This window comes from Heterobasidion irregulare (assembly GCF_000320585.1).
Source record: "Heterobasidion irregulare TC 32-1 unplaced genomic scaffold scaffold_12, whole genome shotgun sequence".
NCBI classification, from domain to species: Eukaryota; Fungi; Basidiomycota; class Agaricomycetes; order Russulales; family Bondarzewiaceae; genus Heterobasidion; species Heterobasidion irregulare.
In genome coordinates, this window is record NW_009258208.1 from 151664 (window position 1) to 175742 (window position 24079).

At 44.2% G+C, this 24079-nt stretch overlaps 5 protein-coding genes across 5 annotated transcripts; 3 read left to right on the plus strand and 2 right to left on the minus strand.

The window, feature by feature from the left end:
* Nucleotides 1-5771: 5771 nt before the first annotated feature.
* On the plus strand, nt 5772-7249 carry HETIRDRAFT_119085 (uncharacterized protein; the record flags this gene model as incomplete). Its single annotated transcript, XM_009553658.1, has 11 exons — nt 5772-5808; nt 5871-5903; nt 5967-5978; nt 6106-6222; nt 6276-6427; nt 6480-6537; nt 6600-6667; nt 6734-6744; nt 6867-6951; nt 7023-7070; nt 7124-7249. 11 exons carry the CDS (start codon nt 5772-5774, stop codon nt 7247-7249), a joined length of 747 nt encoding a protein of 248 aa, XP_009551953.1.
* Nucleotides 7250-7541: 292 nt separating this feature from the next.
* gor1 (GMC oxidoreductase 1) lies at nt 7542-11147 on the minus strand. Its single transcript, XM_009553659.1, has 25 exons — nt 11062-11147; nt 10964-11005; nt 10897-10901; nt 10738-10837; nt 10620-10681; nt 10504-10547; nt 10329-10402; nt 10148-10217; nt 9962-10035; nt 9849-9907; nt 9737-9775; nt 9662-9673; nt 9538-9606; nt 9288-9472; nt 9090-9232; nt 8954-9032; nt 8660-8895; nt 8526-8599; nt 8405-8471; nt 8274-8348; nt 8162-8212; nt 8058-8090; nt 7864-8001; nt 7777-7803; nt 7542-7718 (listed from the first exon to the last, which is right to left on the minus strand). The coding sequence occupies exons 1-25, from the start codon at nt 11078-11080 to the stop codon at nt 7690-7692; spliced, it is 1806 nt and encodes a 601-aa protein (XP_009551954.1). The 5' UTR covers nt 11081-11147; the 3' UTR covers nt 7542-7689.
* A 1131-nt stretch (nt 11148-12278) lies between these two features.
* On the plus strand, nt 12279-14336 carry HETIRDRAFT_460979 (uncharacterized protein; the record flags this gene model as incomplete). The annotated part of the gene is made up of 15 exons (XM_009553660.1): nt 12279-12325; nt 12382-12474; nt 12533-12557; nt 12628-12709; nt 12767-12799; nt 12862-12873; nt 12929-12942; nt 13012-13120; nt 13176-13324; nt 13386-13443; nt 13510-13577; nt 13638-13648; nt 13715-13865; nt 13938-13982; nt 14036-14336. 15 exons carry the CDS (start codon nt 12279-12281, stop codon nt 14153-14155), a joined length of 1017 nt encoding a protein of 338 aa, XP_009551955.1. The 3' UTR covers nt 14156-14336.
* A 4971-nt stretch (nt 14337-19307) lies between these two features.
* HETIRDRAFT_119088 (uncharacterized protein) lies at nt 19308-21092 on the minus strand (the record flags this gene model as incomplete). Its single annotated transcript, XM_009553661.1, has 6 exons — nt 19308-19411; nt 19769-19796; nt 20010-20232; nt 20375-20563; nt 20867-20939; nt 20978-21092. 6 exons carry the CDS (start codon nt 21090-21092, stop codon nt 19308-19310), a joined length of 732 nt encoding a protein of 243 aa, XP_009551956.1.
* Nucleotides 21093-23250: 2158 nt separating this feature from the next.
* HETIRDRAFT_430247 (uncharacterized protein) lies at nt 23251-23833 on the plus strand (the record flags this gene model as incomplete). Its single annotated transcript, XM_009553662.1, has 2 exons — nt 23251-23506; nt 23751-23833. 2 exons carry the CDS (start codon nt 23251-23253, stop codon nt 23831-23833), a joined length of 339 nt encoding a protein of 112 aa, XP_009551957.1.
* Between the last annotated feature and the right edge of the window lie 246 nt (nt 23834-24079).

Below are 24079 nucleotides of genomic sequence, written 5' to 3' on the forward strand. Positions count from 1 at the left end.
CTATTGGGCTGTGGAAAAGACAGTCATATTGGTATGTGGTGCCAGAATGATATATTTGCCTGCCATATAGGAAATATATGCATTAAGCATATTAAGATCACCTCTAACAATCTTGTGCTTATTTATATATAGGCATGCCATATATATACTCTTGTCCCCACCCTTTACCTTACTAGTAGCTATTTGGAAAACCCCTCTCTCTTATTGGATCTTAATTATTCATAATCATGTTTTTAATCAAATTTGCAAATTAAGATAGCATTGTCTATACTAGTAGAGTCCCATTGAATATTACACTTAGTCATAGTTTTACACATTCTCAGTCCAAATTGTATAAGTGTCATAATTTATTTTTATCCTATATAAAGTGTATTATCAATTTTCCATTGGTTTATTATCTTTTTAGCTGGTGCTTAAACTAAATCCTAAAAGACCTGACTTTTTAGATATTTATTGACCTATTTATTTATAAGATAGAGGAAAGATGAATGTTAAATAAAATCAGAGATGTTGAGGTTGCCTATATTATGTCTACTTATTTAGATTACCAAGTCCATATCTTAGACCTTGTGGCTTAGTGGCTTAGAGCATCTGTCCTGAGTGCTTGCATACATAAGATTGTTGGTTCAACTCTGGCAGAAGGCAAGTTTGTTATAAGGTATATTCTGTGTTTAGGTATTGAACTAGTGCTCTAATAGACATGACTCTATAAGAAGGCTATGAGAACTGTGATGCTTGATTTATTATGATTTTTCCAAAATTTGAAGTTATACTCAATCCTAATAATTCCTAATTTAGGAAAATTATGTCTAATTAGAACAGGTTTAGAGGGGGGGTAAGCTAAAAATGTCTAATCCTAATTGTTCTTAATTATGCATAAATAGAACTAATTAGAGCTTAATACAAAGGGGTGGTTTTCCAGATGCAGTTGTTCTTGTCTGCGTGCAGGATCAATAACAGAGTGAATGCCATGCCAAGGGCATAGAGCACATCTTGTAGGATGATGGGAGATGTTTTACCCTTGCCGTTGGGGATCTCTACCCTCAGGTTCCTGCATCTGGTTGCTATGAAGGTTTTGCCGTCTGCAGCAGTAATGGGTTCAGGAGTAATACTGACAAAATCCTCCATTTCTTCTTTGTAGGGCAATATGTGATGGCTAGCCCCAGTGTCAATGCAAGTTGTCATCAGGTCTCGGGATTCCTTATAATGAGCGGTGAGTGCAGAAGAGGTGAGGGTGGCCATAAATCTAACAGGCTCAGTCGTGCTAGCAGAATTGGCAGCAGTACCTCCTTTTGTGCCTTTTGATCCACTCCTTCCTCCCCCTTGATCTTTGCCTTGATTGGGATTAAAACCACCACCACCTGACTGTTGGCATTCTGCTTTTCAATGACCCTTCCTTTCACAATTATAGCATTTGCCCTTGATCTTCTGCGATGAGGCTGACAAGACCTCCGCATTTGGATATGAGTAAAGGGTCGAAGATGTGGGTTCAGTGGCAGTGCATTTTTCCAAAGATAAGGCCTGCTTGTTCTACAACTGATCATTCTTCCATTCATCAAGGATAAGAGAGGCAAGTTAGTTGGGTTGTATGTCCTGCCCAAGGATGCACTTGGTGCCAATGATGCTCAAGACAAAAGACCAATACTGTTAAGCCACAAGGCTTATCACGTGCATCTGTTGCACTAGAAGGGGTTCCTTAGGCTATAATGAATGGTGACCACCCAACGTATGAAGATAATGGCTTGTCTTTGTGCTTGGTTTAGGAAGGTTTGATCTGTATTGACCTTGTCTTTGAAGAGATGGTGAAGATGCCGATTAATTACATGCCGATGTTTGTCTGGTATGAACAGATCTTCTCTGATGCAGCAGATGACTTCAGAAAGATCCCAGCAGATTACTCTGTAGGTGGCAAGCCCTTGTTATGTTGCAGGCAGTAGAGGATGGTAAGGGTGTTGAGACGGATCTAGTGCTTCGTTAGACTGTGTATGATTCTATGGATCTGACAGAGATTGTGAAGCGTGAGCTGAAGGTAGCCAGACACCAGGTGCAGTGCAGAGATCGAGATGTGTACAAAGTGAATGAGCTGATCTTCTAAGAAGCTCAGCTCTCCTATATATAGTACATGCTGTTTAGGGTAGGATGGACACATGGTCCGTGCTTCTAAATGCTAAGTAATCTGCAGTCATTGTTCGTACTCCGCAGCTCCTCAATATAACCATATATAGTAAGTATATCAAATGTCTGTCCACAGCAATGTTCTATCAGAACTCAATCACGATCGACAGGAACTCAATCACGATTGACAGGAACTTGATCACGATCGACATTAGTCATCACAATAAGAAAGAGATCATAGTACGTAAGTGTTCATACGTTAGTATGTAAATGGTAAACAGTCCGAGTCCAAGTCATGTGCGTATCTCATGACCATGTCCTGAGTCACATGCTTAGACATGTGTCAAGTCACAGTCCTAGTCATTAACAGTTTGAGTCTAAGGAAACACCTGACCTTCCTTTCTGTCCACGTGTTAGGACGTGGTCCTGAAAGTGTAGCATAGGAGCCAGATAGTATTGCGCTTGCTGTATGCAATGATACAGGAGGATAGTGGGTACTGCAAGAAGATAGTACTGGACAAAGCTCTGTATGTGAGAATACAGAGAGAACAAAGAGAATAGACTCAAGATCCTTAGCCTATTCTATGGGCCTTATATACTACTTTGGGAAAAGTGTGAGAATACCATATATGTATCCCATAGGTATTCTCTAAGTTGTTCCTCTCTCTAAAATGACTACTCTTGCTTCTATGATTGCCTCTTTCTGACCAAGAGGTCAAGGGGCTCCATGCCTGTGTGTGAGTAGTTTGTAAGGTGAGGAAAGTTGCCCACTGCAATAGGCCTGTGATACTTGACTAACAATAGGTGATCTGTTGGGAGTGGATGACCAAAGATTATATCTGTACCTTCATGTACGCCTCAAGATATGAGGCTGCCTGGTAGTTGTGATAATTGTATTGGAATAGACCGCCGTGTAGGCCTAATAAGTCATGATCATAACACAAACAGCCATCACTTTATTATTGAAGACCACCTTCTCCATCCCTTTAAGGACAATGTTATGATCACAACCTATTGGGCCTTTATAGTGGTCTATGCCAGTGTGATCATCACAACTATCAAGTGGCCTCACATCATAAGGCATACATTAAGGTACAGATATTATCCTAGGTCATCCACTCCTAGTGGATGCACCTGTCACTAGTTGAGTATCACAGGCCTGTTATAATAGATGGCCAATGGAGGCTTACATATCTACTCACAGGCATAGAACTCCTTGCCCTCCTCATTGGAAAGAAGCAAGCAGAGAAGCAAGAATAGTCATTCTTGGAGAGTAATGACTTGAAGAATACCTACAGTATATATATATGGGATTCTCATGCCCTTTCCTAAAGTAGTATAAAAGGCCTATAGAATAGGCTAAGGTACTTTAGTCTATTCTCTTTGTCCAGTACTGTCTTTCTACAGTATACCTTTTCCTACTGCAGTCTTTATACTGTAGTCTTCATCTTATTGCCTATTACTGCAATACACTCTGGCTCCTGTGCTATGTGTACAGTCAAGACCATCACTCCACTCTTCCTCTATAAACAACCTAGGGAAGAACCTCCTACTCTTGGGGTTATCAAATAAGCGGTTTATAACAGACAGGATTAATGATAATAACTACTTTCTTGCACAAGTGCAATGAAGAGCTATAGTCTTTATCTATTGGACAGTTACTATTCAGATAGCCTAGGGAACCCCTCTACATGCCTGCAGTCATGTGATAAGCCTAGCAGCTTAACACAAACTAAGTATAATACTTTGGATCTGGCAGAGTTCACAATATGTGAGCTAGGAAAGTAGCCAGACACTAGGCATAGTGCAAAGATTGAGTTGTATATGAAGTAAATGAGCTGAGCTTCTTGGAGGCTTATCTTGGCTATAAGTACATACAAGCTATTTAGGGCAGGATCAAGATCTGGTCCATGTTTCTCAACACTAATCTACTTGATAGGTGTCAGAACTTCTGAAAGGTCAAGTTCTCAATCACAATTAGTAATCTACAGCCTGCAGTATGTCCATGTATAGTAACAATGATGAATGTCTGTCCACATCATTATAAATCCAGGCACTAATTATGATCAACATAAGTAAGCATTCAAGCCAAAGCTTGTGAATAAGTCATACATTATAAGCATTCATGCATAAGTATGTGAATAGCAATCAAACAAGTCCATAGTCTATGCCTGAGTTGCATGTGTATCTCCTGACATTCCCCTTCTATCATATATGAAGCATGTGTAAGGACATGGTCCTAACAGATACTATTGTGCACTCTACACATTTAATTGGGGTTAGGAAGGGTTTCATACCTCAAAATTTCAGCCATACTTACACACTATTTGCATTCACTTCATACTGTGTCAACAAGTTTGTGGACCATCATACTAATGCACTTATACCTTAATAGAATTCTCACTGCCTGATGAGCTGTTTGTATGCCACAATTGTTTTATCATCTTGGAATAAGTAATGTTGCTTTTACAAGTAAATTTGTTCTTAAATAAGTCAGATCCACCTTACTGGTGTGCACAAGACAGCCGTGTGTTACAAGCTCAAAAAGACAGACAAAGATGAAAAAATCCGGAAAAAGATAGAAGATGACAGAAAAAGGTCGAAAATGACAGAAAGATTTGGCTAAGTCACAAAAGGAAATTTGCGCATTTCCTGGTGCAGTCACGATGATCGTCGACGTTGGCCGAGCAGTCCGCGTAACGCGTCAAAGACGAGGTCGATGAGCAAGTGCAACATTTCAAATCATTTTCTGGTTGAAAGTTGTACCACGGCAAAGTCCGGTGCTTGAAGCTGGCCTTGCCGGAGTCTCCTCCGTCTCCTTCCGTTGCTCTCATCCTCCATCAGACGAATGCGAATTTTGTCTCTCTATACCGCGACCGGTGACCTCTTATCGACCCATCAGACATACCTGTTTTGTTCGCAATTGGTCATCAAATCCGACGCGGGTGCAACCAATTACGGTTATGCTCGACGTCTGCGCGAAGGCACTGTGGAGCCTTCAACGGATCCGAAGCACGGTCTTTGCTAGTCCTGTACAGTCCTGTATCCACGTTCATGACTTGACCAATATGCACTTGGTTTCTAGTCCCTCGGATAGCCAATCGTTTCGACAGCCAATGGTATCATGGCCCTCGGGCCGTCCTTTTGGGCCCGCTTTCGTCTAATAATTTACACATTCACGGATCTCTAATACGAGGGACTCTTTGCTGAACTCGGTATCGACTTTCCCCCAATCCCTGCGCTTCGATCTTTCCCGAACATCTCATGGCCAGTGCGCACAATGTCCTACCAAATTTTGCGCGGACTGTGTGCGTCTCTCGAGTTTAGAGTTGCGCTCCCTGGAAATTCACTCATCTAGCTCTGTACGCTCCTAGTCAAGGCCCCACGCTCATCGGGCTTTTCTTCAACCTAATTCTCTATGGCACATTTCTCACTCAAACACAATATTATTTCTCCTCGTATAAAAGGTTCGTTTCCCTTCTTTCATGCGCAACAAAATGCTGAGTCCTTTTATAGAGACTCTCGACGGCTGAAAAATTTGGTGCGCATACATTCCTTACTCTCTCTTTCCGGTTCCAACCATAATCTTTGACATATTGTGTGAACCGCAGGTTGTATGTCTTGTTATTGTTGAAACTGTGAATTCAGTGTTTGCGATGTATTATACCTATGATCGCCTTGTGAACAACTTCGGTGCGCTGTATCTCACTCTCTCGACATGAATGTCTTTTCGAGAATTTCTGTGTCATGTACAGGAGACATGAACGCCCAGGCCGTATCTAATTGGGGTATGCTTTATTATCATCATGGACAGCAGAATGTGGGACTGATGTGACATTGTCGCCTATAAGTCTTCGGAATGGGTGAGTGCTCGTCCCGAGTTTCTGTTATCTCCGATTGTGGAAAATTCGCCTCTGATAACCTGCTTTAGGACCTGTTACCAATGTGACTCTAGTTCATGGAAGACCAATGTGAATCTTGTGCTTATAGTTTCACAGGGCATCGTTGCGATGTCGGTTCAGATTTTCTTTTCGTGGAGGGTCAGGGTCCTCACGAACATGTTATGGGTGATGATCGGGATTATTTTCCTGGCCGTCGTGTCGTGTCGTAAGTGGCCTAAATTTGAAGATCGCCTGCTTACATCTGACGTTCTCGCATAGTCGCCACTGTTACTGTTTTCCTTGTCGCGGCGATTCTCGTTCCAAGTCCCACAGCGTCTGCAGCTCAATACTTGCAGCCTGTCGTCATTGTCTGGTTGGTCTCATCCGTGTCGGCAGATACTATGATTAGCACTGTCCTTGTCTACTATCTGGTGAGAGTGCCGTCGCATCCACAAGTCAGAGTTCGGGCTAACGCCTTCATAGCAAAGGCACAAAACGGGCTTCGTGAGAACAGACGACACAATCAATAAGATCATCAGACGTATGCATCTTCTCTTTTCACCCCATCAATTCCTGGCGACGTTCATGGAACATGATTCGTAGTTACTGTTCAGACCGGCGTTATAACCTCCGTGTGGGCCACTGTGGACCTTGGCGTTTATCTGGGCGATGTGAGTCGAAAATTACTTTCGGCTGTGTGTGCTTCGCTGGATAATTGATTTGTTTATCGTGTATAGTCGACCGCGCAGTAAGCCACTCAGCTCGTACTCGGAGTCGCTCAACCGGAATATTAACCATTGCCCTCGTACTCAGCCATCTGATTTTCAACCTCTCCCTTGCCAAGTTATATTCAAACTCTCTGTTGTCAAGTCTCAATGCGCGAGAGGGCTTGATGAGCAGTTCGACAGAATACAGCACCAGCTTAAACGGAAGTCACAGCACAGGCAAGCACAAAGTGAGCATCACAACCCACCTGTCTCCATCTTCTCATTTCGCTTACAATATATCCATATCACCGCCTTTCAGCCACCGCCGAGTGCAGTCGCTTTCGCTTCACCTTATGTGCATCCTGAGGTACGTATCATTGAACCTGAAACCCCCATTCTTCCTACAATGTATTGCTGCAGGTGTTCATCGACATAGAGGCGCACGAGATGCGGGACCCATCGCCGAATAGGAAGCATACCCTCGACACGCCAATGACAGGAACCGATGAGGCCTTTTCTATTATGAAACCTGCTGATGCGCTCTGATTTTGCTCTTCCTTGATTCGGTTGTGCGTATTGTTCTATAATTGCTGCTGTTGAATCAAGCACATAATGTGGTTTTAGTCTTTGTATCAGTTTTATAATCTTTTTGTTTACTATGTACCAAGTTACCCACGTGTTTTTAATTATCGCAGTTATGTATGTGAAGTGATAGATACTAAGAATCAACTCAGCCTTGTAATTATTCTCAGGTTTCGGGCTTCGAGCTTCAAATCCAGTAGCCCTTAGGCAATATGTCGCATACTGATCACCATGCTTTCAAAACAATTCCAGTCGCAATCTTTAGAGAGCTGATGTTCCATTCGTCAGCACGACGCTCTATCAGGCCCTCATACACTCTCAGAAGGTGTATGAAATCAAAAGCACATCTTATCTACATTGTAATATCCGTCGAATACTGTTACACTTGTCACACTGAAGTTCGTTCAAAATTTGCCCTTGATGATATCGGCCGCTATACAGATGTAGACGCAATGAGTAATGCATCCTCAATACGAAGCAGTCAGACGTACCTTGCTCTGCTAGCCCGTACACCACGGCTACGAAAATTGCTGTTGTTAAGTAATATTTCATGATTTTGATGGTTGGAGGGGACTCACATTGCGTATGTGCCGCGAATAGTAGAGGAATCACGGACATGTCGACAACCCGAAGATTTTCCGTACCGTAAACCTTCAACTGAGGGTCAACGACACCCCCTTTCTCCCGTGGAAGCATGGATGCCGTCCCTGCGGTGTCTACATAGCTAGCCATGAATAATTCTTCTATGGGGGAAGGGAGAGGAAGCACTCACGGAAGGTGGTGGACATGGACTTCTTCAGCCAAGCTGGAACATGGACAGATGTCCAAATGAGCCTGGGAGATTGAAATAAGATTGGATAGGTTTTGGAATCTTACCACTAATCTCCTCATCGGTGTTAACGTTTGGACCCGGGTTGACTTCGGCGACTAGAGTCAATCCGTTCTATGAGTTACCAAAAAGTGCTCGAGTATCTGACAATACACGAACCCAACAGCTCCTTGAAAGGAGAGAAGTTACGGAGCGACCTGACGTACTTGATGGTCTCAACGAACGTGTGAAGGTCTGTTCAAAGACAAACAGTTATCAAAATGCGGATATTAGGTGGCGGGTGAACAGACCAATCTCTTCATCGAAATAACGAGGGTTAATTTCAGGTTGGGCATATGGATCGGCCGAGTTGATATGCTGAACGCGAAATGCTTCTGTCAAGTCTCAGACTACGGAATTAGACCCACTTACGATAGATCCTCTCGACCATTGATGGTTCATAGACAAATAGTATGAGAAGTACTTCTTCCCGTCCAACGGGGGGTCTGCCACGATGAGAAGATCAATCTGTCGCCCTGTTTCTCGGGGAGAAAGAAGTTACGCACTAGGAAAAGATGAGAAGCCGGCGAAAGGCAGGAGCTCACACCCCGGCCCAAGGTTATCCAGGCGTTCGACCATGATGTCGTACTGCTCGCGCAGCCACACCGGGTATTTATCCCTATTCTCTGTAACTTTCTTCTTTTGAGCATCGTGGATCTCTTTTGCGCGCGGGGAAAGCCACTCAAGAGGAGCAAAGACAAAGCCCAGGTGGGCTTTGGTAAAGAAGCCTTCGCCTTTGGAGCTGTAGAACAATGATACTCAGTAAATCAGATGGTGAAAGGTAAGAGGGAAATGGGTACTAGGCTTCGAGCTCTTTTGCTGCACTCGAGGGATCACGGAGAATGTCAAAGGTCTCGTGCTCATAATCATCCTTAAATTCTGTGACACGAACGTTTCTAAAATAGTCTTGAACTTTGATTGAAAAAAGCCACTTACGGAATGAGGTAGCGACGAAACTGTGTTCTTGCACATTCTCTCCGACCGCAGGCAGGTCCAGTTTGACCGGGATATCATACTTCTCCAGGATGGACTTGCTGCCAATACCCGAGAGTTCGAGCAGCTGGGGAGTCTTGATAGCGCTTGACGACGTTTGAGTTCGAGGAATCTCTGATACATTACCATAAAGTGACTCACCCAGCAGAAAGAATCACCTCTTTCCTTGACTTGGCAACATAAACTTTCTCCGTAATACCCTTCACCGTGAATTCCACACCAGTGGCCTTCAGAGAGGAGGCACCGTCGGATAAGAGAACTTTGATGACGGTAGACTCAAGAAGCAACGAGAGGTTCGGGCGAGATTCGTTCGGAAGGTAGTATCCCTAACGGAGATAAAACATGATACCAGGGTCAAAATCCACATGTCTCTGAGAAGCTAAGCACGAACCGTCGTAGCGTAAGACCTGCTGAAGGTTTCAGGGTCGACGGTTATGGGGAACGGGTACCATCCTCTCGGCTGAACAGCGTTCATGAGATGGATCATTTACCTTCAGCCGATAGATGTCACTTACATCTCCATTCAGCTGTCAATGTGACAAAGGAGGTGTTTCAGATGAGACGCCCAGGTACAATATAACGAGACGCACCGGTGCGGGAGCTAGTGGAATGCCTGCGGCTTTCAAAGTCTGTTACGAGTTCACGATGAGCCATACTGGACTACCTCCCATCGATGAGCAAACCAGTGAGGTAGCCACTTACGCGCGCAGAAGCGAAATCAGGCTGGGTAACACGTGGAGGGACAATGAGCTTGATAGGACCTATTACAGTCTTGCAGATCAGAAGAATTTTGTAAGACTACGGGAAGCGCATACCCTCAGTTCCGAGTTTCCAGTTATCTACATTCAACTCCTGCTCCTTGATCTGCTCTTCAGAAGGGGGAATATATCTGGCGGCAACATGTTCGTCAGTACGCAATGTCATGCGAGGCCGTGTCAACACATCGAGTACAATGATTAGAGAAAAGGACAACGGGGGTGAGGGGAACGGAGATGGCATACCCTTCTGCTTTTGCGGAATACTTCTGGAAGTTTGCCCAGTTCCATCCCGGGTTTCCAAGCCGTTCGAAGTCTGACAATACACATCCGCGACGAGGGGTGTGCGCCGTTGCAATAGGATTGACAGACGTCGGTCAGCGTTCCGGGCGCGGTAGCAATGGCAGTATGAGTAATTCCAACGTACCGTCGATCTCCTGCGCCGGCGGTTTGCAATACGCGAAGAAGTTGAGTGCGGAGCTTCCGCCCAATGTGCGACCGCTGCTCAGTACATACATTACATGATGAGTATACGAGTAGAGAAGGATAGGTCATGTGAGAAAGTGGGAGGACCTGGAGAGTCAAAATGCAAATGGACCCACCGAGGCCAGAAATACTGAGTTTCGTCGCTGTTCTCCTGGGGGACCTGTGGATACAGAGCATGCACACGTGAGCCGTTGGTTGACAGAAACTCCGGCATTTGAGAAAGGAGTTGTACCGTACGGAAGAACCAATCGTACTTCTCCTGACCAAATTGTGCAGCGAAGGATGCAAGGCGAACTGAACAGTCCCTCAATAAGGTCGTAGACCCTTACAAATGGAAGGAATTCACATACGGAGGAGGTTGTCGTTCAAGTTGGCTGGGCCAGATTCAATGACAAGAACGGATGTTGATGGGTCTTCGGTGAGCCTAGCAGCTAATACCAACCCAGCCGTCTAGGGCCCCACCGATATCAGGATCATCACGGGTTTGCCTGAAACAAGGTACTCACACCACCACCTTCGAAGGTACAACCGTCCCGGTCAGTGCCTTCAGATTGACCCTGGCCGTCGACGGAGACTCACCGATAATGACATAGTCGTACACCTTATCCACGACATCGCCTGGATAGGACAACAGAAACTGAGCACGTGTGCAGACGGAGGGAGGGACGCCATACCGGCTTGGACAACAGGCATCGTTCGAGAATTGGATAAAAAAAACGGGTACAGGTTATCTCTAGCGACGGAGACTCAGGTAGATATGTTGGCGGAAAGTAGGTTAATCTCGAGTGGCACGTCGATCGTATCGTTTAAATCTGATGCTGAGACCCTCACAAGACGTCTAGTCTCCGTTGCTGACCAACACAGAAGATTGCAGTCGTTCTGTGTTAAGACCTCACGAGCGTCAAGAGTGGAAGATGGACAAATTCCAGCCGTCAGCGTCTCTCCAGGTCTCTCCTGGGCCTATCATTGCACCTGAGCGCCCTCAGCTCAGCCGTACTGTCCGGCGTAACGGCCGGGGTGGTCCTCAGGACAATCCGATAGCGACTCCAACTGCGAATTTCATCGGTGCAATATACATGAGCCGCGTTTTTGACCTGCTCCCGCATCACGCTCTCGAGCGTCCGAGGTGCGTGAGACTCTTTTCCCGTCCCCAGCATTGCCTAGAAGCTATCTTATTGCGAGAACAGATAAGTGAATCATGCGACATTTCCATCAGCAGGTCTGATGCGCTTCGTGTGTGTGGTGCGTTTCCTGATCCGTGAGCCATACATCGGCATTAGCGCCCGAAATTTGAAGAGGCTGTCACTCATGCTTTCTACGCCACAAAGGCAGACATGTCATTGCTCGCGTGCGCTAGGCGCCTCTTGCGAGAGACCATTGATAGCCATTGATATTGTCGTCGGTGCTTGTCTCAGTCGATTGGATCGGTAGGTGGGGCTGAGACAGGACTCGGAAGCGGCGTCGGTCGGAACAGTCAGCCGCGCGATGCGTCTTACGTCAGCTACTTGCTCCTGATCCCCTTGCCGCCCCGCCAGCTTGGCTGGGCTACCCCCCGACGGCACCGTTTTGCAAAAGCTCCAATCCACATCACCAGAGACGATGTGCTCGTACCATCAGTGCCATCAGATGGCCCTTTTTGACTTTGCTTTTCAAAAGCTATGTCAGCCCCTTCATCAAATACATCCGAAGCACCATCTCTGCGATCAAATACTAGTTTTCGGCGTTATCTGCTAGACAGCGCCATTGCTAATGGTACATGTCGTCCAGGTCGCATCAAACCGTCCTGTTGCGTATCATATAATAACACCAGGATGCATCAAGGTCGCTTCCCTTGGTTGAAATCTGCTTCCACGTTCAACCCTCCCCCGGTTCTCTGCCTTGTACATCTAGCATGTCGGACAGCACCCCAATCGTCCTGCCTAATTTTGCTAAGATCGTGTATGTCTTTCGATTTCCTTGACTCGCACGCTCTTACATGAACCGGCTGTGTATAGACAGGGCCCCACGCTCATTGGGCTGTTCTTCAACCTCATATTGTATGGAACTTTTCTGTCGCAGGCGCATTATTATTTCAGTACATTTAAGAGGTGCGTCGTGTTGGTGGCTATTCTAGTAATACCTACATGCTGAATTGCTCGTCTCCAGGGATCAGAGATGGTTCAAAATATATGTGCGTGCGCTTCCCATTCTTTCCCCTGCTGGTGACGAAACTCATTGATGTGCGCGGTCTTACCAAACAGATCACCGTATTAGTCTTTCTAGAGACAATAAATTCGGTGTTCGCGATGTTCTATAGTTACGACCGGCTCGTGAATAACTTCGGTGGGCTACCCTGTTTGTCGGTCTTGTCGTTGGCACAACTAATAAAAAAATCTCCAGGAAATCAGCTTGCCCAAGCCATCTCCAATTGGGGTATGACAATGGTGTTTCTGTGTATTGTACACTGTGACTGATATGCTGCCAATTTTTTCAAGCCTTTGGAATTGGTCAGTGTTCCTTTTATCCTCTCGCACTTGGCTTTGTTCTCATATTCAGTTTCAGGCCCCCTCACCAATGTATGTCAGATGCAGTATTCATCCTCACCCGATACAAGTTCTCAACTGAGCGTTCCCTCCTTTCCACAGGGTGTAATCGGAATGACAGTCCAGATATTTTTCGCCTGGCGAGTCAAAGTGCTCACGCATAGTCTGTGGGCGATGGTTGGCATCAGCTTCCTAGCTGTTGTCTCGTGTCGTAAGTTCTGAATGATACCATATATGGCTTTCTTTTACTGACGTTCTTCGCGCAGTTTGTGCCGTCACTATCTTCTTCGTGGCTACGATCCTTGTGCTCAGTCCCACGGTGTCGGCCGCAAATTTTCAGCCTGTCGTCATCGTCTGGTTGGTGTGCTCGGCGACGGCGGACACGCTTATCAGTCTCATCCTTGTTGTGTACCTAGTAAGCCTATCTTCCTTGTGCCTAATCGTGGTCGGCCGACTGATCTTGTATCACTGCGCAGAGGAAGCATAAGACAGGATTTGTTTCGACGGACGACACGATCAACAAGATCATCAGGCGTACATAATTTTCCATTATACCTGTTTTGCATGGGCTTATCGGCCTCATACGTCTTTCCCTTGCAGTTACTGTTCAGACGGGACTAATCACATCGGTATGGGCCATCATAGATTTGGGTGTTTACTTGGGTGATGTGAGTGTCCACTCTCCTCCGTGATATCTGTTCTCACTAAAATAACTGGCTCGCCCGTAGTCAACTGGAAAGTAAGCGCAGATTATGTTCATCAAATATTACTGACGTACTGACATCTGCGTCGTGCAAACTCGAAGCCACCTAATTTTTAACCTTGCGCTTGCGAAGCTTTACACGAACTCCCTGTTGTCAAGCCTCAACTCGCGAGAGGGGTGGAAGTACACATCAGCTACGGAGAACAGTGGGCAAGGCATGGATCGTAATGACCCATCTCGGGCAAATCCGAGGGTGAGTATTTTATCCCGCTCGTTGGTTGCTCGTGCTCTCCTTGTGTGCCCATGATGAACATCATCCCTCTAGCCACCTCAGGTTGTCTCCTTTACAACAGCATCCGTTCGCCCGGAGGTCCGTTGCTGTCATTCCCTCCTGATTTCCAAACCCTCTGACATCGATCACAGGTGTTTATCAACATCGAGGCGCACGAAATGCGCGACGTCACGCTCGGTAAGCACGACGGGGTGGTACCTGGTAGCTACCAGTCATCCGACCTGAACGACAAGGAAGCCCAAGCATTGTAATGTCAAAGCTTGGCTGAGCTCTGCTCCTCGTTGCGCGCGTTCAGTGACTTGTAAAGGACCTTTTCCCCCCCTTGGATTCTAGATGTTAATAGTGTAATCATGCTCCCTAGTTGCCATACCTGACTATGTGTAACCCTGTGAATTGTAGACTTTATGTATTGGTTGATTTATCATTCATGTTATGTACTCGAGCGACGGCACGCATCGAGCGTCCCAACAGAAGTGGGGTTAATGCTTCTCGATTGGTATTGCCTAAACGCGTTAGAAACTCTTGAACTTGAAGACGGCAATTTCGGCAACGACGAGCGGTTGCAAATGTACATTTGTCGATCCTGTACAACTAGTGCACAACTTGGCTCTTACAGCAGGCTCCTACAGGCTCCTACCCACTACCGTGTCGAGGGCAAGGGTCTATTACTATGAGGAAATAACAAAAAACATATGACAAAACATATGACAAATAAATGACGTAATGAAGCAATATTTTGAACCTCAATCCCCAAGCCCTCTCCATCAGCAGCTGGCACAGAACATATACAAACATGTGCCACCCGGAAGATTCACCGGCATCAGCCACAGAAGACCGGCCGTGTGTGAGATTTAGATTATTAGTAATGCGAGTGTGTGACATCATGAAATTTACTAAGTTGCACTTGGGGCTCTGGACCAAAGATTTGAAGGTTAAATAATGATATATAATGCAATGGCTCTACAAAGTCACTATAGGCCCCAAATGTCAGGGGTATAACTTGATGGCAAAGTGAATGCCAGAGCAAAAGGCAATAATCACTTGTTATATAGCACTGGTGAGGACATAAATAAATTGATGTGTTAGTGTAGTGGTTATGCTGCCATGATAAAATTTTACCCACTCATGAGGTCACAAGTTCGAACCTGGCATGATTTTTATTTTGATCGGGTATGCTCCCTTCCTATATGATTCATCAAAAGCCTCAGTGCTTCTATTCTCATGAGACAGAATTGATAGTTTAAATAAAACATATATAATCATGCCAGGTTCAAACTTGCAACCTTGTGAGTGGGTAAAATTTTATCATGGCAGCATAACCACTACACTAACACATCAATTTATTTATGTCCTCACCAGTGCTATATAACCAGTGATTATTGCCTTTTGCTCTGGCATTCACTTTGCCATCAAGTTATACCCCTGACATTTAGGGCCTGTAGTGACTTTGTAGAGCCATTGCATTATATATCATTATTCAACCTTCAAATCTTTGGTCCAGAGCCCCAAGTGCAACTTAGTAAATTTCATGATGTCACACACTCGCATTACTAATAATCTAAATCTTACACACGGCCGGTCTTCTGTGGCTGACGCCGGTGAATCTTCCGGGTGGCACATGTTTGTATATGTTTTGTGCCAGCTGCTGATGGAGAGGGCTTGGGGATTGAGGTTCAAAATATTGCTTCATTATGTCATTTATTTGTCATATGTTTTGTCATATGTTTTTTGTTATTTCCTCATAGTAATAGACCCTTGCCCTTGACATGGTTGTGGGTAGGAGCCTGCTCTTATAGTAGCTTACAGTTCTAAGAGGTCAATCCACCAGGAGCATAAGGACCCCCAATAACCCCCCCCCCCCCCTCCCCCCAAATATATGATCTTCCCACGGTAGTGGGACGGCATGTAGTGCCAAGCTCTGATTTTTTCTGGTAGTTGTTCTATTCCCTGGTCTGATCTTTTTGTTGGTAGTTTGAGCCAATTTGGGAGGGGATGATCTTTTTCTGGTAGTCAATATCTAGTCTCAATATGGATTGGAACATGTTATTTTCTCCAAATTTCCTGAGATTTGTTACCAAAATTACTATCACAAAATTGCCCTTGAATCTCCTCTTGGTGTCATAGCCTGACAATACCACAGAACTTTCACACCCTTGCAGCTTTGAGCTTCTCAGCTTCAGCTTCTTGGCTTCTTATGAAATCACCTAAAATGGTTATTGAGATTATTGTCAATGCCGAGATACCTCTGCTCAATCTTGCAGAATGGATTGGTATAGGAAAAAGATTTCCTGAGGATATTGTACTACTTAAGATGCAATCATATATTGATTCCCTCATGGCCATCCCCTACAAACATTGTAACAAAATCTTGCCCTATGCTAAGCTTACCTTGCATAGGTTCATATGACTGACCTTACCAGAACAAAGTCACAGCATCATTAAGAAACAGGCAATTACCATATTCTATAAAAACCCACCCAATCCATCAGCACTATGCCCACCCAGCTAAAGTATTCCATATAAAGCCTTTATTCATGCTGCTATACAAGTGGCTGGCCAGTATTACAAACTGCTCATTTGGTAACCCCAAGAGTAGGAGGTTCTTCTTTAGGTCACTCGTAGAGCAAGGGTGGAACAATAGTCTCGACTGTATGTGTAGCACAGGAGCCAGAGATATATTACAGGGGAGTACTGTAGGAAGACAGTACTGGAATAAAAGGACTATAGTAGGAAGACTGCAGTAGAACAAAAAGAATAGACTAAAGATCCTTAGCCTATTTTATGGGCCTTATATACTACTTTGGAAAGGGCATGAGAATACCATATATGTATCCCATAGGTATTCTCCAAGTTGTCCCTCTCTCTGAAATAACTACTCTTGCTTCTCTACTTGCCCCTTTCCAACCAAGGGGTCAAGGAGCTCCATGCCCATGTATGAGTAGCTTATTAAGCGGGGAAAGTTGCCTGCTGTAATAGGCCCATGATACTCAACCAATGATGGGTGATCCATTGGGAGTGGATGGCCAAAGGTGATATCTGTACCTTCATATATGCCTTAGAGTATGAGGCTGCCTAGCTGTTGTGATGATCCTATCGGTATAGATGGCCATGCAGGCCCGATAAGTTATGATCATAACACTTAGCCATTCAGACCTCATATGTTTTCAATGACTTCCTTTCCTACCTTGCCAACCTACATTATATCCTCTAAACAAAACAACCCCTTTACTACCATCTTCTCTGCCCATACCATGGTTGAGGAGTTGATACAGATAACCTCCTCCACAAAATCTAGCATATTAGAAAAAAGAGAAGTATTTCCTTGGATAACCAACAAAAAGAGGGCATTGAATAAAGCTAACAAAAACATAGATAAGTATATGCAAGAAAGAAAAAAAGTTGAAAGACATAAGGACATCTGGAAAACCACCCTCTTGTATTAAGCTCTAATTAGCTATGATTAATGCTCTACTATACTAAATTATGAAAGATTAGGATTAGACATTTTTAGCTTACCCTCCCCCTCCCCTAAACCTGTTATAATTAGACATAATTTTCCTAAATTAAAAATCATTAGGATTGATTATAACTTGAAATTTTGGAAAAATCATAATAAATCAAGCATCAAAATTCTCATAGCCTTCTTATAGAGTCATGTCTATTAGAGCACTAGTTAAATACCTAAACACAAAATACACCTTATAACAAACTTGCCTTTTGCCAGAATGAAACCAACAACCTCATGTATACAAGCATGCAGAACAGATGCTCTAAGCCACTAAGCCACAAGGTCTAATATATAAACTTGGTAATCTAAATAAGTAGACATAATATAGGCAACCTCAACATCTCTGATTTTATTTAACATTTATCTTTCCTCTTACTTATAAATAAATAGGACAATAGATACCTAAAAAGTCAGGTCTTTTAGAATTTATTCTAAACACCAGCTAAGAAGATAATAAACCAATGGAAATAAATAATACAGTTTATATAGGGTAAAAACAAATGATGGCACTTACACAATTTGGACTGAGAATGTGTAAAACTATGATTAAGTGTAATATTCAATGGGACTCTACTAGTATAGACAATGCTACCTGAATTTGCAAATTTAATCAAAAACATGATTATGAATAATCAAGATCCAATAAGAGAGTGGGTTTTTCCAAATAGCCACTAGTGAGGTAGAGGGTGGGGACAAGGGTATATATATGGCATGCCTATATATAAATAAGCACAAGATTATTGGATATGATCTTAATATGCTTAGTGCACATATTTCCTATATGGTAGGCAAATATATCATTTTGGCACCACATACCAACATGACTGTCTTTTCCACAACCTAATAGCTGGAGGAAAACACCAAGTTTGAGCATCTTCTGTATAACAAGGCAATAAACAATATAAATAGTGCTAAAAATTGTAGTATTAATAGTGATGATGATTGTGTGCTGCACAAGACAATATTAACCACTGTACTAATAGACAAGGTCTACAAGGCTGCATATAGCATATCCCTAAGTCCAACCCACATGTTGTGTTCTATAATGACCAGTAGCAGGCATTGGCTAACAATGACAACTTTAATGATCTTGTGTGCAAGAACAAGGTACCTAGGTCTTCATAGCCTCTTGTGGCAGTTGCCAAGCTGCCAACAAAGTGGCTAGGGGCATCAATGCACATTTCTCTCTTTCTATATCCCTTGTAAAGGCAGCTAGAAAGTCAGCAAAAGAGCTACAAGATAATAGTATAGGTATATATGAAGGAGAGTAATGTGCTAAAATAGTATAGAATGTGCCACATTTTTACCTTCTCACTGATAGAGCTGTAGTATTTACTATTTTCTACTGCTAATTAAAGACTTCTTAGTATAGAATTAGTGCTAATATCATGAAATTAGAAACCAATCCAATGCTCACAGTGTGTTGCTCCCAATTAGGAAATTAGACACTTTTAGATGCTATTAACATTTTTAGATACTTTTAGACACTATTAGATATAATCCAGAGCTAATACAAGGGGGTGGTTTTCCAGATGTACTAGGATATGAGATATTCTTGAGGGCAGGGAGGCGTTGCTTGAGAAGGGCCTTTTCAAAAAGTGGAAGCATAGGACCAGTGAGATAGAGGAGGATAATGCGGGTGCAGCTGCAGACAAACCAGTCCTCGGATTTGCCTTCAAGAATCCAAATAGGATGCTTAACTTTGACACTGTATTGGACATGGAATTCAGTGTGGAATGTGCTTTTGCTGATATAGACATGAGCAATGGGTTTGATGGAGAATGAGATATGCTTATATTTTCCAATCATTACATACCCAGATGCCTAAATGCTTCCTCAAAGGTTTGCTAAGTGTCTTGTGGATTGGAATAAGGAAACAAGGGCCATCCCTTATGCTAAATTCCAAGCTCAGTTGCCTGCCCATTGCATAGAAGCGGGGTCAATGCCATATGGGGAGTTGCAGTGTACTGCAGGCGCTCACTGTTCCCAAAAACCCATGCTACAAAAGACCAAGAACAGCAGGTCCCATGAAGCACTGGGGGCTTAGGCATGGGCATGGGCATTATAGCCAGTAGTGCCATGAATGGATCAGTGGACATAGAGGACCATAACAAAGAAAGAGGCACATTTAGGGGCTGATGCCTAGCACTAGTAAAGGCATATGGGGGCCCTTCATGCCCAGGATTTAGGGGAGGGGGTAGCACTGTCATATTGGTAAGTGTTCACAGTTCCATGGTTGACAATGCAGGATCTGTGTCAAGATTGGCTAGGTGAAAGAGCCTGGGGTGAACATGCATACAAGGCTGAATTGATGAACTCCTTGCTGACAGTCCAAAGAGCATACAAAGCAGCTGACTTGCCTCCTCTATGTCAGAGTATCTTGGCTGGGAAAAGACCAGGTAAGGGCATTGATATGACAGGCCCATGAGTGTGCCTCTGTTTTCAAGCCTCACTTGCCTACTGTTATTGAGTGTTGAACATCTTGCTAGCACCCATAAGTGTGCCTGATGCTCAAGCCTCATATCTCCATGATGGTATAGCATTGGTGGCTCTATTGATGCTGGTAAGAGCCAGCGTTCCTTGTATGATGAACTCACGCTGTTACGTAAATCAATGGGGTGGTCGTGTGTCATGTTTTGATCAGGATTTACCATAAATGACCTTGATGAGAGATCAAACACCCTCAGGTGCTCCAGAGTAGTACCCTGTCCATAGTTCTGTCTAAAAATAGAAGTCTTGACTGGTGCTTGGAAGAGTATGCAAGGTTCAATGGGGGGGTATTCTGTCTCAATGTCAATGTCCACCAGCAAGAGCATGTCCCTGCAGAATAAATGAGATGAATAAACAGCATTGAAATGAGCTAGCTATACATAGAGGACATCACACTCAAGTCAGCGGCACTGGTTCCGCCTTGACCACTCATTCTTGTCTAACACACTGTTTGGTAGCTTTCACAGCTCACTGTGTGTGCACACTCTCCCAAAATTCATTGGGTACCTTCACCAGCTCTTCAATTGTCTTATCGGAGCCAGCCAACCAATCAGTAATCTGGTCAAGCAACTCTTCAGTGACAAAATACAAGCCCACTATCCAGTTGGCCTTCTTCACAAGCCATCTAATGGTGAGGTCCAATATTACCCAGCTGCATGGCCTAGGGTTTACAATGATAGTGGATTGCTATCAATCATCATGCTAGGTTAACAGCAGTTTTTGCAGCACCTTATATCCTGCTTTCATGCAAAGGATGGATGAGACTTTTGCCTTTAGGTTTTTGAGAGTCCAAGGAGAAAAAGAAGAATGGGACATAGCTACCAAGATGAGAAAATACCCCTCAATGCGATTTTGATCATCAATGGATGGTACACTAACAAGAGCATTGTCTAAAGTCCAGCATGAACAAGCACTGCAATAAACACCCTTTAAAAGTTTGGGTGGCAAACTATGCACTTCCCACCTTATGGCATGTTGCATGTTGTCCTCATTCTCTGATCCATCTGAATCACTTGCAACTAAACTGACTTGAAAACCTAGAATAGCTGGATTTGGTCGATGTGTGAAGTCTCACAGGCATGTCCTAGAGGTAGCACACTTGAGATAGGCATGTGATATGGGATCCAATGCAGTGCAATGTTCAGCTGTGATTTGCTTCCATCCTCTTTGTTATTCATCCACAGGTCCATCTAGCTCCTCATCTCCAGTCTCTTTAAGCCCCTCCTTACCTTCCTCCTCAAATGCCCAGTCCTCAACTAACTATATCATTTGTGCTGACAAGCCTGCTTAATGACCAGCTCTTCTTCCCTTTTGGAATGCAGAACACAAGTCTTGCAGGCCATATATAACCAAAGTGACAATATCTGGTATGTCACATCCTATTCCTGCTACATCCATGGCAAACAGCCATCTAATTATCCCTAACTCAAACAGTTCTATAGCCTCTACCCTAAATCCCTCAGAGTTTGTGCCAGTAAAAGCATATAGACACTCATGCAGGCTATGCAGCAGCAGTGTGTGTAATATTTTGCATGCCTCTTAAGCCTGCTACCAAGATTTGAGGTAAAAAATCATCTTTAGCAGTTGCTCCAGTAATGACAAAGGAGTTATGTCTTCTGGGATAAATGCAAACAGAGCTGCAAATGTCTTTGCAGCATATTACATGGGATGAATAACCTGCATGAGATTGGGTTGGTCAGCTCTCAGGTTGATGCCCCAGAATGGATGTGTACTACCCAAATCAAGTGAGCAATACACCATTTCAAAAATGTGTTAGCACAGTGGCTAAAAACACAGCTATGGGGATTTCAGTGCCAGCAATGATGCACAGAGTCTGAAGCTCACCATAGTCCTTACAGAAATCATCTTGCTATTGCTGGGTGATGTGCGCCTTGTCAATGACTATCACAATCTGTCACTGTCAGAAACTCTGAGATCTAAATAGCTGCTTGAAGCAATTGTTTTGGAGAAGGCTTCCTGGGGATACATAGCAGATACATATTTTGCCCATCTCTAGCAATTTGAAGACCTGACCTTCATTATTATCTTCATTGATTGCCAGTGTATGAATCTTTAGCAGGGCTTCCACATTATGGGTCTTGGTCACCTTGCCATGATGCACCAAGTTCAGTTAGTTGACCTATATCTGATAAAAGGCATGGTAAGTGGTTTCTCTTAAAGCAAGTGAAGCATGTACCTGATCTAGCTACAATGCCTTCAAGGGACAGATCACTATGACAAGACCTTGGCTCTTTGTCAACTCTACTGCAATTGCAAGCATCGCAAACATAGGTGACTTGCCCACACTAGTTTGGGCAAGAACAAATATATTGTGCCCCTCCAAAATCTTAATCGTCACGTCAATCTGCTACTGCTAAGGTTTGTAACTAAATATATTCTTATTTGCATTCACCAATTCTAATCTTGGCAGTATTTTCAGAAGCCGAGGCCATTGTTTTCTGGCAGATGGTAGTGTTGTGTTGGGGGTGGAGTTATTAAGATAGGGGGACCTATGTTAAGTGCTTGAGAACAAGTATTTGGAGTTTGTGATTCTGGTGGGTGTCTTAGGGGGTGTCTGTGGATTGAGACCCAGTGAAAATTCAGTCGAGGCAAATCCAGTCAGATACAGTCAGATATAGTCAGATGCAGTCAGATACAGGCGAAGCCATTCGCAAGTGTTCAGAACCATATAAATAGATTGTCACCAATTCACAGTGTTTGAGAAGCTCCAGAACGAGTATTTTCAAGTGTATTCTCGACACATATTCATGATTTTGGCCATGTTCGGCATTTCTCAAACACTGCAGGCTTTGAAAATTGGGATTTCTGATTTCATAATACTGTCATGCAACATGCAGCATCATCTGCTATTGTCCACTCTTCCCTGTCAGTGTTCTCCTCGCGCATCCTCACAGGCGTCGTCATGTAGTTTGAAGCCTGGCACGCGGTGTACCATCTCGCTACAGGTGTACAGGTGGCCATGCTTGCCATGATGCCTAGCTTTCACCCAAGGACATAGGGGTGGTACGTCAAAACATGTTGACGATACGGCTCGCGGTGATGGAGCCAAGGCTGCAGGCATGCATCATTGTGCTAGTGTTGAGTATTTGCCTTGCTAACCCTGAATCAAGCTCACCTTCCTCCTCAATAGGCCACCACAGTTTCTCTATGCATATGTGTGAGCACGCGCTCTTTCTCCCTAGTGCATAGCCAACCTGTTCATCTGTGTTGCACCTCACATATACGTGCACAGGCTATTTGGCATCAAGATGGGCCCGCTTGTCAGACACATGATTGGTGCATTTGTTGTGACACCCAACGCTTGCAGCAGCTATGGGCCTACTTGCAATGTGTGCTGTCTACACTATTGCGGCAGGCATCCACATTGTCACTGCCGGCATGTGCCTTGGATTCGACCTCATAGACCAAATGCAGCAGGCATCGCCGATAATGAGCATGCATGCATGTTCCTTTATAGTCTTGAGAGGTGCTGACCTAGACCTGGTTTTGCTCAATGGACGGAATGGGCTGCCATTTCTGCTTCCGATACCTCTGTTGCTGCCCTTATTGCTCTACCTCACGAGCTCACACCATGATCATCTTGGTGAGTGCCACTCTGTCATTCAACCTGCTTCCCAGCATGAGTCATTCATGCAGGTACCATGGCGTGCGTACCAGATCTTTGTCCGAAAGGCTATACGTGATCGTGCGCTAAGGCTAGTGCGCGGCGGTAGCGCTCTCGCTTGGTTGGACAGCATTCCAGAGTGGCATGTGCTTGTGTGCAACATGGTACTGTTTCACTCCCTCCATTCAATGACCATAAATACTGATTAATTTTCATTACATAGGCAGCGGGAGCATCTATGGAATTGTAACAGGAGCTGGCATGCACATATCAACGGCAGGGGAAGGTCAGGGAAAGCCCGGATGACAGCGAAGGGTATGGGGCAATGGTGGGTGCGGGACAATTCTAGAAGATCCAGAAGATGTTGGATAATGCAAGCGGCACAAATTGCAATGTATATTGGGTGTGAATGGATGTTTAATTGATCGCAATGGATCCCAATGGATAAAAAAGTAGCTGTTTTACTGATTTACAAAAATAAATGGTGAATCAAACTGAATAGATATTAATGGATATCAATGGATATGCCTTGAATTACCAGGATAAAAGTCT

Excerpts from the sequence above, each read along its gene's own strand:
- gor1 (XM_009553659.1), bottom strand. Across the intron at positions 9,776-9,848 it reads CTGATTTCGCTTCTGCGCGC|ACTTTGAAAGCCGCAGGCAT; the intron begins GTAAGTGGCTAC and ends AACTCGTAACAG. Across the intron at positions 8,896-8,953 it reads GCAAAAGAGCTCGAAGCCTA|CTCCAAAGGCGAAGGCTTCT; the intron begins GTACCCATTTCC and ends ATTGTTCTACAG.